Raw genomic sequence first — 13,590 nt, 5'->3', positions numbered from 1 at the left:
TATTTCCTCATCTGTGACTTCCTTCTTCCCCAAAAGTCTTTTTACTGTACAATTTATTCTTACTTAATATAACAATGATCTCTAATTTATTTGTTGACAAAAGTGAGAGACTGTGTATGTATGTGTGTGTCTGTGTGTCTATGTCTGTGTTTCTGTGTGTTTGTTTATGTTTATACACTTACATGCTGTTCATGTTCCTGGAGTGTGTGCATTTAAGCATTTTTATTAATGAATGTTAGTTAAATTAAATCAAATGAATTTAATCCATTGTTGAGGTAGGTGGTGATTTTGTGCTTTGAGATTTTGTGTGGGAAAGATGACCATCATTAATACATTTTAGTCCACCTTGCACATTTAAATAGACTCATCTCAATCCTGATGAAAAATCTCTGTCACATATTTTAGATTCAGATAGTCCATATGGCTTTGGATTTTGGAATATTCATTAATGGGGAATAATCCTGTGAACTTTAATTTATATGTGAGGTTTATGCAGCCATGCATACCTGCATCACACAAGGAGTCCAAGACACTGCCTTTTTCTGCTTTATGAAAATGTCATTTCTTCAATGTGTATTATAAATGGTCAGTGTGCCATTCAGACCTGGTGGATTTGGGAGGACTTTCGGATACTCATCTTTCCATAGTATTTTTCCACTGATAGGTCTTACTCTTTGCTTTCAATTATTGTCTAGACCGAACAATGACATCTTTAATCCAAAGTGAAATGAACTTCATAGCTGTGTCATTTTTGCTGACATCTATTTATTGGGTATTAGTACTTCTACATTGTTCTGTGAAAAATTCTCAGGGTTTTCAAGGATACTTGCTACTGATAAAATTCAAAACTACCATTTTCCTATTACTTCTGAAACTGTTTTGTTTTGAGCTTTGCAGACTTGTCAGAGGCTTCAAATGATAAGTGGATAACGTGGGCAGCCTTAGTTTATTTTCTTCTCTCCATTTTCAGGTCTGGTTTCCTAGCTTCATATTATCTCAGCAGTCAGTGGAGCCAATTGTCAGGGCAGTTGGGTGCATTACACAAAGAATTAATACTATTGTTTATATGTCTCTAGTTCTCTTACACTTAGGTAACATAGTGTATGTTTTCTGTGAGTAGAACTAATAGTGTAGTTTGTCTTGTGCCTTTTATGTAAGTCATACAATGTCAGAATCTCTTAAGCAGTCATATATTACACTTCTGGGTCTTCTGCAGAACATATTTCAGGAAATGCCACTAATCTGTCTGTCTCATGAAAAATGATAAAAAAAATAGTGACTGACTTCTAGGTTATTGAGAATGAATAAAAATACAGTATAAATTTTATCCTCAAGCTTACATGCAGAAAAAACCAACTCTAAGGCCCAGTTCTTGGAGAATGACTCACTCATATTAACAAGAGCTCATATGTATCAGCCAAGATGTCAGTACATTTACTCTTCTCTTTGATGTTTTCATAATTTAAAAAAGGATTTTTGGAGCTAGAACCTTGCTAGTTAGAGGGTGTCCTATCTGACCTATAGTGAGAATAGAACATGAGAGAGTTATTGTAAATTCTCTGGTCCCTAGTTTTTCATCAGCAAAATAAAACTGAGCCTTTCCTGATAGAAGACACATAATATTAAATTATATCAGTTATATAAGGTATGTATTACAGCCCATAGAAATAAAATATGATTTCTAAATGAGAACATTGCACAGACATTTAGGTAAACACATTATTTCTTCATGTGTTTGTGACTAGCTCATGTTAATTGATAATTCTGCTATGGAGAATCCATCTCTAATGTTCATCATTTTGCCATTGCAGATGTTTCTCATTTGGTATTGGACAAGGAGCTTCAACCAGTTTAATCAAAAATATCGCCCGGGTATCAGGGGGCACTGCAGAATTTATCACGGGCAAGGACAGGATGCAGACCAAGGTGAGAACAGACTGAGTTTCCAGAGCTATGTAATCCAGAGAGAGCATGAGAAAGGACAAGGACACTGTTGAAGAGGTAGATGGTCCAGTACCCTGAAGGACACATCTTCAGGAGTCCCATTCTATACACTTCAAGGGTCTACTTGCTATTTGTGTTCTTTTCTCATATCAGAAGACTGGCTGCTGTAAATCCAAAGAGATAATTAGGGCAGTTGTGACTTTTGTTTTTATGACCAGAGAGAAAGAAAGTAAAAGCTTCAGCTACTCTATCTAGACCCAGAGAATGTGCTCTCAGTAAAACCAGAAGAAATTCATTATCCATTCAAAAGATACAAAAGACAAGCAAGCATGTATGTCTCATAGACTCAAAAACATAAGTCTCATTTTTTATTAGGATACAAAAAAAGAAGACTATCAACTATATTTCTCAGCTCTCTTTTCATGTTGTTAGTATTCCCTTTCTATCTCTTTTGCAGGGGTCTCCTTTCATAATTATTGCCTTCATACACATTTATACTTTTATATCTCTGGAGTGTAACTTCACCATACACACAAGTCGAGGAAAAACAGCATTTCTCACTTTTTACTGGTGATTCGACCTGATATGAGTTATCCCCTGGGTCCAGAAAATATTCCATGCATGCCAGCAATTATTGTCATTCTTTTGTATAATTGTACCTCTCCTCTCCTCCAACAGGCTCTTGGGTCTCTCAAGTATGCACTACAGTGTGCAGTGGATAACATCTCTCTGAGTTGGAATTTGCCTCCTGATCTGTCTATTAAAATGGTTTCTCCAGAGCACCCTGCCATCTTTAGGGGTCAGAGGTTAATCATCTATGCACAACTGACTGGGCTTATGCCTGTGAGTGCTAATCTGTATTCAATTTTTATTCAGTGGAGACTTTATCAGTGCTTTTATTAACGCTGGTGGTTGCTTGGGATGTCTGTAAGATGTGGCACTTGCCTGATAGCCAACCACACATTCTCTTTTGTATGCTATATTGATCTGAGGAACTTGCCTAGTTCTCACCATTTTCAAAGTCATGTGTCTGTTTGTCACCCCTGCTGTTATGTTTATGAGAAGATAAAAGGGAGAAGGAATATGTTTTGTGGATGTGTAGTTAAGTATGGGGGAAAGGGGTCCCTCCGAGGTCCCATGCTGTGGCATCCCTTCCCCTTCAGGGGCAAGACTCAGCTCAGTAATAGAGTCTATTCAGGGCATGGAGAAGAGAGTTGAGGGGATAATAGAGACAGACAGGGAGAGAGAGAGAGAGAGAGAGAGAGAGAGAGAGAGAGAGAGAGAGAGAGGCCAGCAGCACATGAACAGGGGGCAATGTGGAGAGAAGGGGAAGGGGCAAGAGAGCAGAGTAGGAGCAAGAAGGCAAGTGTAAGAGATAGCAGAGGGGGCAAGCAGCCTGAGTGAGTCAGGCACACCTGGCTGTTGCCAGGTAATTGTGGGGTGGAGTTTAGACAGTATACTAATATCTGCTTTCCTGTTTTTTTAGCAAGTGGAGAGCACAGGCACAGTGTGCATCAAGCATACCCTCCAAGGCAAGAGTCTGGAAAACAGGGTGACATTTTCCCTACCACCCAAGGCAAATGCCAAGTAAGATTTCATTCAGTCTTCCTTCTCCTTCTCCACACTTTCTCTGCTCTCCCTGACCTCTCGTCCAATCCATTCCTCTCCCTTCCCCTCACCTCGCCTCTTCTCCTCATCTTTTCCTGTGCAAACCTTGAAAGTTTAGTCCTTCCTGAACATGAACTCTGCTGTATCCTCTGGCTCTTCTCTTTTGGATTGATTATTTCAAATTCTTTAGCTCTGTATTCCATTCTGACTACAAGGAATAGCTTTCAAGAGGCTTTTTGATTTGCAGTTATTATTTTTTAATTTTCTGCAATATCTTCTTTCAGTTTCACCATTCATCGGTTGGCTGCAAAGTCCTTGATCCAATCCAAGTGTATGGGATTTGATGAGACCTCTAAAGAAGAGAGAGAGGATGTGATGAACATCAGCCTTCAGTCTGGAGTCCTCAGCTCCTTCACAGCCTTCATTGCCATAAACAAAGAGCTTAACAAGCCAGTGCAGGGGCCTCTGGCCCACAGAGTGATTCCTAGGCCAGTGATGGATTTAACTATGTCATGGATACCTCAATCGAGTATGTTTTATCCCAATTTAAGCTCATATTTACTGTGCCTCAGATATCTAAGTACAACATTTAAACATGGTAATTTCAGAATCTCATACATTTAGATTGAAATACATTTCTTAGATTTCCTGGATTTCCCTCATCCTTCTATACCCGAGATATGTAGCTTTCTGTAAATGTCCTAGAAAACCATATTATTTCCAACTGGGAGGGAGTTTTTTTGTAGAAGTACAGAAGATAAGGAGACATCTTACAATGCAGTAATATTTGTAAACACTGGACAAGAAAACCATGTCATTTGAATCTGACTTGATCTTTGATAACTAATCAGTGACCATATGGAGGGCAGATGTCAAGACTTAGTTAATGTTAGTGGTAGAATAAGGAATTTATAAAACCAGGAGAGATCAAAAAGTGCTACTGGGACTTACTAGGAATAAATAAAATGAAAACAATTGCTGGATGGCAGAAGGTCAAGTTGTTTGATGTCTTTTAAAAGAAATAGTCAGAAACACTACTAAGAGTCCTACATTGTGTGAATAGTTTCTAGCAGGGTTTAGGAGCTTTAACTGAAGAAGGAAGTGGGCTCAGGGTTGAATTGATTTCTTTTTTTTTTTCTTTTTATTTTCTAAATTCTTTGTTTACATTCCAAATGCTTTCCCCTTTCCCAGTTCCCCCCTCCCCATGTGTCCCATAAGCCTTCTCTACACCCATACTCCAATCACCTCCCTCCTTTTTCTCTGTCCTGTTACTGCCCTACAATGCTGGATCAGGCCTTTCCAGGATCAGGGCCCTCTCCTTACTTCTTCATGGGAGTCATTTGATAGGCTATTTATGTCTTGGGTATTCAGAACTTCTGGGCTAGTTAATATCCACTTATCAGTGATTGCATTCCATGTATATTCTTTTGTGATTGGGTTACCTCATTTAGGATGATATTTTCCAGTTCCAACCATTTGCTTACAAATTTCATGAATACATTGTTTTTAATTGCTGAGTAGTATTCCATTGTGCAAATATACCACATTTTCTGTATCCATTCCTCCATTGAGGGTCATCTGGGTTCTTTCCAGCTTCTAGCTATTATAAATAAGGCTGCTATGAACATAGTGGAGCATGTGTCCTTATTGCATGCTAGGGAATCCTCTGGGTATATGCCCAGGAGTGGTATAGCAGGGTCTTCCAGCAGTGTCAAGTTCAGTTTTCTGAGGAACTGCCAGACTGATTTCCAGAGTGGTTGATTTCTAATGTATGATTTTTCCATATAGATCTGAATTAGAAATTATGGTAGTGGATTGAATATACTGAGGGTGGGAGTATGTGAGACTGTGATTTAGCTTGAATTAAAAACAAAGTTTGAAGGAAGATGACATATTTGGAAAATTAGAGATATTGGGTGTTAAGCACATGTCTGGTCAAAGACCATTTTTTGATACAGGAAACACTATGCAAAAAAAAACCAGAGATATAAGTGTTGTGTTTTAAATCTAGTAGAGCTGATGCCTTACATTCCCGCACTTTGTAATCTTTGCATGCTACAGAGCATGGAGGATGCTGTAGCATTCACTGTTCTTTTGTGTTTTTCAGCTGGCTACCGTAGCCCGCGGGCAAGACGCATATTATGTGCATCACCATGTGGTATGTATACAAGGGAAAGTACTAAAATATTTCTGTCAAATCAAACTGTTCTGCAGGATAGCAATGACTTGAAGGCATCAGAGAGGTGCCTTGAAGCCATAATCTCTGAATCTGAAGAAAGCAATGTCTAATGTTGCGTAGGTGAAACTGGAAGCCTGTGGTGTGGCTTTTTTCTACTTTGGGTACTGCTCCGAGGTAAATTAAGTGGTTGAGGACTGATAGATGTGAGGACACATGGAAGATAACCCAGATAGGTGAGAAAGCTGAGGAATCTTTTCTTGCGCTGAGAAAATTGCCAACCTTACCTTTTGAACCCTGATGATCAGAGTACAATAGAGCTCCTTTTAAAGGAGACAGAGAGAAAACATCTTCTTAAGACAGAAAACGAATGTATCTTCAGTTAAAATGTAGCTGTAATAATCCTCTTGTGTTGAAGGTAGGATGCAGCTATGATTGTTTAGCACATTGAAGAGGTGTTAAAGACTCAATAGGAAGTAGAATGAAGGCTTGGGGTGGGGTGTGTCCTTATGGAGGCAGCAACACAGGAGAATAGGCCATTGTGGGAAGTGGGTGAGGCTGATATATGTAGTAGTGCTGATGTCTTACATCCCCACACTTTGTAATCTTTGCTTGCTGCAGAGCATGGAGGATGATGCATCCTTCACTGCGCTTTTGTGTTTTTCAGGTGCCTCACAAAGGGCAATGCCAAAAATCAAATTATGTGCATATGATGCATGCATGGAGGAAAGTTAGTATCCCAAGGGGGGAATGGAGATAAACTTCTCCAATCTGAGGGAGTTTCTTTCTTGGAAAAGATTCTCAGGAATGTTTATTTGACACAGGTGATGATTTATCTATAGTAGGATCTGAAGATTTTGGCATGACAGCTGTAGCAACCATTGAAGAGAAGAAAAAGGCAGATTCTTCTACCAAGAAAAGCAACTTGCAAAGTGAACGCAAAGGTGAAACGATGCTCTGATTTTTGTCTCTGATTAGTGTTAAGCCTAAACTAATTTTCAGTGCTCTTATTTTGAAGCTTCTTGTACATAGGGATGAGGTATTGATGCATCAGGTTGGAGGTCATATTTGATATTCCTATGTATTTGCCAGAATGAGTCTAGCTTTATTAATCTACGGTATAGCACTTGATACCTTCTAACCTACTGCAATTGTGTCCTCTAGTTCTATAACGCCATTAGCTATCTCTGCCTACACACTGTATGTGTCTTCGAGGACTGGCCCCAGCAGACTCTACTGCTGCTGTGTTTGGACCCCAGACCGCCTGGAAACCCATTACGTAATGGAAACAGTTTGGATTTTCGGAGGAATCCTCACTACAGTCTCTTATTTCCTCAGATGGGCTGTGATCCCAGGGATTTGGAATTTCTCAGGGCATTCCTCTTTTTTCTTATTTTTCCATAAAGCATTTGGAGAGAATGTTGTGGTGCAGCTGATTTCACTCCAAAAGGCCAATGGCTCCTGGAAGCTGGATGAAGATCTGACCAAGCTCCTGGGCTCTAAGTTGAAAGACATCAAGGCTGAAAACCCTGCCAAGGTGAGATGCAAAGAGAAACAAGGGGAAGAATGTACGCTTCAGGAAGTCAGGAACATAATGAAAATTGAAGTCAACCAGGGCCCAAGAGGGAAATAAGAACATAAGGAATGCAAAGATGATATTAACTTGTAATATGTAGGTGATTCAATCACTTCTACTTTAGCTGGAACATAGAGAACATAGCATTAAGAGCCTAGGTGCTGGAAGGCATGGCTAGAATCATGAATGTCAAAGGGAAAGGTAAATACTCTTCTGTGTTAATCTTAATCACTAAGACTATACTGTAAACGGTAATACTTTGCTCTTCATATTGTGCTAGGCATTTTTTAATCACTAATACCTTTATATTTATTTGATTCTCTTTCAGTTAATTAAGACAGGTTCAGGTTCTGTTTATGCAGCTACATATAGATGAAGTAATTGAACATTGAGAAAACAAACACTGGGAATAGAGAGATTGCTCAGAGGTTAAGAGCACTGACTGCTCTTCCAGAGGTCCTTATTTCAATTCCCAGCAACAACATGGTGGCCCGCAACCATCTCTAATGTGATCTGATGCACTATTCTGGTGTGAGTCTGAAGACAACTATAGTGTACTCATACAACAAAAATAAATAAACCTTTTAAAAAAGAACGTGAATGCTGTGTTAGTTAGGCAGTGCAGAGCTAAATTCAATTCTAGGATACTCTGTTTTTAGCGCCTCCAATAAAATCCCTATTATTGCTGTTTTTTTATGTTCCCAAATAGGATGACTACAGTAAACTTTATTTAGAATTTTGAGGTTACCTTCCAAGTGGCCTAAATCTGCTTGAAAATGTCTTTTTTTTAAAAATATAATCTTCATTACATTTCAAATGGTAAAACTTTTCCTGGTTTCCCCCCTCCCTGATTTCCCCCAAACCCTCCTTCCACCCCCTGCCTCCAAGTATTTGCCCCTCTACCCAGCCCTGTCCCTCCTCCCCCACTCTTGATTTCCATTTGTTAGGACATCTATTGAGCCTTGACCTGACCAAGGACCACTCCTCCTACTGATGCCCTACAAGGCATTCCTTTGCCACATTTTTGGCTGAAACCATGTATATCCCTTGGTTGATGGTTTAGTCCCTAGGAGTCCTGAGGCATCTGGGTGGCCTACATTGTTGTTATTCCCATGTGGCTGTAGACCCCTTCAGGTCCTCCAGACCAACCTCCAACTCCTTCACTGAGGACCACACCCAGACCAAGGGTTGGTTGCTAACGTCTGATTCTATATTTGTAAGACTCTGGCAGGGCCCCCAGGAGACAACCATGGAATACTCCTTTTGGTATGTGCTTCTTGTTGTCCATAATCATGTCAGGGGTTTGGTGACTATTTAAGAAGAAATACAATTTTAATCAGTTGAAATGGGAAATGCAATAACATAAACTTCAAATGTTCTATGGTTATACAACTTCTATCCTATCTCCTAGTCTGGTCTGGCTACTTAGCCTATGAAATGTGGTGAATGTAAATGAGATATAAATTTTTGAAGCAGTAGTGGTATCTATGCAGCAGTATGTAAACTGATTTAATTATTTGGGGTAAAGCCATGGGGATATTTCATTAAGATTATTTCATGTTGGATACATGTCAAAATGATAATTCCTTTTTAACATTTAACAGAATGTGATCTGCTGATAGTTAGAAAAGTAGATCACCAAGAGAGCTAACAGAATACAGGAACTCATGTATTTAATTTGGTAAAAACATATAGCAGAGTAAAATGTATATTCATGTATATGTATATACATATACATATATAAATATGTGTGGATATTATGTTGATACCTGAATTTCAGTTGGAAACGAGAAAATTTTAATTGTTAGCAAAAATAATGCTATTGATTAACAAATCAATGTAAAAAATGGAGACATCTATCTAATGCCTGGAGTTTTACAGATCTATATTTTCAATGATGACCTTAATGAAGGTATAAAGATTTCTATAGGTAGATACTAAAACTAAAAATAAAATAAATAATAAATAGGAGACTTGAGATCCCTTGAGCATTTCTGATCATGATTTGTAATCAATACTAACAGCACTAACACAAACTATGCAGCAGAAATAAAAGTCATGAGTTGCTTCTGATTCTTAGCCGTCAGCTGTAATAGAGACAGGAAACATACAGAGAACACTTGCACATGGAGTCCACAGGTGTCCCATAGCCATGGGCAATGTGAGAAATAGATCTGAACCAAGATCCTCAGGATGAGCTTCATTCTTGGGCTATGATTATAGATTTCCATACTCCACTTGCTCTATGCTGTGACCACATCAATATAAGGCAAAAATCTAATACCCATCATTACTACACTATAATATTTATACTTAGAAACCTTCCATTGATTATTCTTAGGGATGTTTTTGTTAAAAAAAAGTTGAAGAACATAATACCTTAAATCAAATTTGCAATTTCTTCTCTTTCCACCTTCCAAATATCCACACACTAAGTGTTTGGAAGCATTTTGTGGAATGTGATAATGATTACAATGCGCTTATAACTTAAGTCCTTTTCTAAGTGGGAATGGAAAGCTGTCTTGAAGCTATGGCCAGTCTTTTTGATAAGGATGGGACAAAAAATTCCATGAAATAGCAGATTAGGGAACATTGAGGAAGGTGATAGTAAAGTGATTCCTTCCATCTTGAGTGACTTCCTGCCCTGCCTGGGTCCTTCTGTTTTGTAGCATGGGGACCTCTCAGCCTGGGCTACAGTGCTAGCTGTGGTCTGGTTACATTCCAATGGCAAGGACTTAAAGTGTGAGTGGGAGCTTCTGGAAAGGAAGGCGGTGGCCTGGCTTCATGACCATGCAGGTAGGAGGACAGGCGCTCCCTCCCTTTCCCTCTTTCTGTCTGCTTCTCAAGGAGCCATGCCTCTATGTGTTACAGAGCACTCAAGAGTCCCTGTGGTTGTCACAACCATGCTATCTCTGAACATTGTCTCTTCTTTCAGATAATTGTTCCTTTTCAGGATTAGGGCAAAGTATGTACTTGGTACTTGGGACAAGCTGAGCAAAGACAAGGTCCTCAGGTGTGAATGCTTAGCTGAATAAGACTTCCTCTGCAGATGTAAGAAGTGTCCTGGATATTTATTGTATCCTCTTTGCTGTGTTCCTGTGCACAGAAATGACTAAAGCAGAATCAGAAGAAGAATGGGGCAAGAGCAGGGGTTACTATAGGAAGCTAAGTCAAGGCTGAAATGGGAAGTAGAAATGATTGAGGATGGCTGAGGAGTCTCCCTCTCCTCTCCCACAGTTCTGACTCTTGTTTCCTCTCCTCACAGGGTCTTTCATCCCCATGCTTGTGCAAGCTGCCAATAGTCTCCTGAAATCATCTGTGAATCCTGCTGTCTTTGGAGTCTAAAGATGTCACCCATGAAAAAAGATCCTTTCCCGGCAACTATCAAGTCCCTCCCTTCTCGTTGACTGAGATAGCTTTTGGGTTCTATCCTTACCTTTTCTTGCTTGTCATAACAAGGACATACATATACCCTTGTTTGTCATTCCTTGTACCTTTGTACCTGATTTTCTATGCTTATCATTTTTTGGGAGAAGTTAGCATGTTCTCCCAACATGTTTTCTTTATTCAGCCTTTTATTTTAATCATCTTCAGAATGACACATGAAGTTTTTCAGACCAATTACACCATAATTACATTATAATGGTTGGCGTGGGAACTACAATAAGCATTCAGTATTGACCATGGTCAAAGGTTAAATTAAAAGCCTGCATTATTGTTATGCACTCTCTGTGCAGAGCCATGGAGTATGGTTAACAAAGGGCTTTAAACTCATGGAAATGTCTTGCCAGTTAGCACAGCCATGATGGGTGCTCCTCAGTTGAGGAAGGACCTGTAGAATTACATGTTCTAAAGCCTTCACACTGTTATGGTGTTTTGCATCCTGTTGCCTTCACATTCCTCTTAATCTAAGGATGGTATGAAAACTCTAAGCAGGCTTCCAGCCCCTCACTGGGCAGTATCATTGAACTAAACAATAATAATAATGCCTGATAGCTTTCAGGCATTGTTGCTGGAACAGATTAATGATTCAATTACTGTAGGAAAGAACCTAGAGATGTTGATTTCTGGCAATGATCACTACCATTAGAACCTTTATTTGGAAAACTAAAGTTGTAATGAAGCTATGATAACATCGTTTTTGCTATTGACACTGTTTTAAAAAAATCTTAGTGAACGTTTTGAACTTCTGTAAAGCACACACATATTAGTTAAGCTAGGGATATTTCATTTCACAGAGAACAAGAACAATGGCAGCACTGCCTACCATGGATCTCACTTCAGCCGGACTGCTGCTGATTCATTATGTCTATTTTTGCCCTCAACTTCCTGATATTATTTAATAAGAATTACTGATTAGTAGATATGCATTCTTAAAGCACATAATACTGACTTTATACAAAAGTTCAGGCTTGTGATTCATTGCAGATTTTTGCACAATGACTCTTTAAGATAAATAAAATAATTAATCCTTCCTTTGTAAGTGCAGATTGGTGCCTTAGAGTGAAGTGGATGAGAAAACTACCTTGCTTACTCACACATTTTCAGATCTATAACAAGTTTCTTAGTTATGAATATACATGGGTTCTTGGGAATAATTTTTTCATTACTGGAACTACAAAATGTTATTTCTTGTAAAGGTATTGTGTAACTGCCTGGGTTTTTTCATTCACTAGAAGGAAAATAGGATGTAATAAAATTGTAATTTTATTCTGCTTAAAAGATTTTGCTGGGATAAGTAAAAGATGGGAAAAAATAAAATCATTGAGACTTTGCTTCTTCCACCTCCAAGTATGTATGTAGTATGTATTTACATATGTATACATGTCCATGTGTGTATGTATTATGTGTAAAGTTTGTGGGAGAGTACATTGGAACTTTGTTTCATCCATCAAATTGGTATCTATATCTACATGTAAAGCTTGTGTGAGTCTGTGTTGGAACTTAAAACTTCCACCAACTGTATATATAGGTATGGGTGGATATGTGCAAAATGCTTTGGAACCTGCTTGTTCATACTTAGTTTTTGTTACCCATCAGGTATGTTTATATATGAATACATATATGTGTGTGTCTTTGTGCTTGTGTATGTGTGACATGCTCGAAGACTGATTGCTGGAGCTTTCCTCTAACCATTCAATGTCTGAATATGTACATGTCCATCTCTCTGTCTATCTGTCAATATATATGTATGTATATTTGCATATATGAAGTTGTTAGAGTCTGGCTTTTGCCTCATTTACACAGTGTGTATGTGTGTGTGTGTGTGTTTTGTGTTTTTTTGTTTGTGAGTGTATGAATTGTATGTCTTTTCTTTTGCTTCTTACAATTTCAAGGAGTAAACAGAGTTCAGAAATTTTCTCTGGCCACAGTGAGGTCCAGCTCCAGTAGTACATCAAACTGTGTTCCCTCAGAGAAAAGTCTGCTGAGTACTTGCTGTAATCACGGGTTTACATGGGAAACAGCTCTGTTGATAGCTTGACCCTGTCAGCTGCTCTCAGAGGCCTCCCCACAGGCTGTCTGCCTCTGTTTACTCCCTGTCTGTGAAGCTGGTAAGTGACAACTCACTTTTGTTCTTGAATGATTATCAGGACCATTGCAGTAAGCTTTGTGTTCATAAGAATTTGATGAAAATTGAAAAATCAACATGAATGTAACAGAGAGACAGAAGAATCGCCCATACATTTTCCATTTCAAAACTACTATGGGTATCTTGAATAGATTTAATATTTTTGACTATACCTCATATCTTTGTTTCCATTTCCCAAGTACACTGCTTTAACTAATACAAGCAGATAAGTGTTTCTCCTTAATCTCTAAATGAGATGACTGGGAATCCTCAGATGAAGTCTGGACTATGGGTTTCCTTGACAACTCAACTTGAGAAATAAAGAACAGCTAGACTTAAGGATGCATGTGAAAAATCAGTATTCTTTCTTCTTTTCATATCTTTTCTTTTCTTTTCTTTACTTTTCTGACACTGTGACAAAATACTTGAAAAACCTAACTTAATGGACAAAAGGTTTTGATGGGAGATGAAACAGTATGTAAATTGCAGGGGTGCAAGTCTGAAGACCAGAGTTTGGGTACTGCAAGTCTATATAATAAGACTGATATGGTAGAGCAGTCTTTAATCCCAGTGCTTGCAGGAAGATACAGAAGTTCCCAAGAGCTCACTGGTCAGTCCAACTAGACTATGATTTGGCTACAAGCTCAGTGATAGATACTACCTCCCAAGTAAGTTGGAGAGTGATCCAGGGAGACTTCTGCTTGTTTCAGAGCAAGT

The 13,590-nt window shown here is 38.7% G+C and overlaps 1 protein-coding gene across 18 annotated transcripts in view; it reads left to right on the top strand.

Moving 5' to 3' along the window:
• Positions 1 to 13,590, top strand: part of LOC127689222 (von Willebrand factor A domain-containing protein 5A-like) — a 129,415-nt gene that overhangs the window by 12,973 nt on the left and 102,852 nt on the right. For 5 of the 18 annotated variants that reach the window (XR_007978862.1, XR_007978861.1, XR_007978863.1 and 2 more), the window contains exons 12-18: positions 1,812 to 1,926; positions 2,623 to 2,787; positions 3,431 to 3,531; positions 3,837 to 4,081; positions 5,660 to 5,710; positions 6,396 to 6,458; positions 6,553 to 6,672. The exons of 3 other annotated variants lie outside the window; for them this stretch is intronic. Coding sequence is in view for 12 of the 15 variants with exons in the window: in XM_052188638.1 (XP_052044598.1) it covers positions 1,812 to 1,926; positions 2,623 to 2,787; positions 3,431 to 3,531; positions 3,837 to 4,081; positions 5,660 to 5,710; positions 6,396 to 6,458; positions 6,553 to 6,672 (860 nt within the window). In the remaining 3 variants the exon portion in view is untranslated. 10 more of the 18 variants (XM_052188639.1, XM_052188636.1, XM_052188641.1 and 7 more) reach the window with 9 other exon arrangements.

This window comes from Apodemus sylvaticus, chromosome 7 (assembly GCF_947179515.1).
Source record: "Apodemus sylvaticus chromosome 7, mApoSyl1.1, whole genome shotgun sequence".
NCBI lineage: Eukaryota > Metazoa > Chordata > Mammalia > Rodentia > Muridae > Apodemus > Apodemus sylvaticus.
Note: the sequence above shows the minus strand (reverse complement) of the source record. Positions and strands in the feature narration are given on the sequence as shown.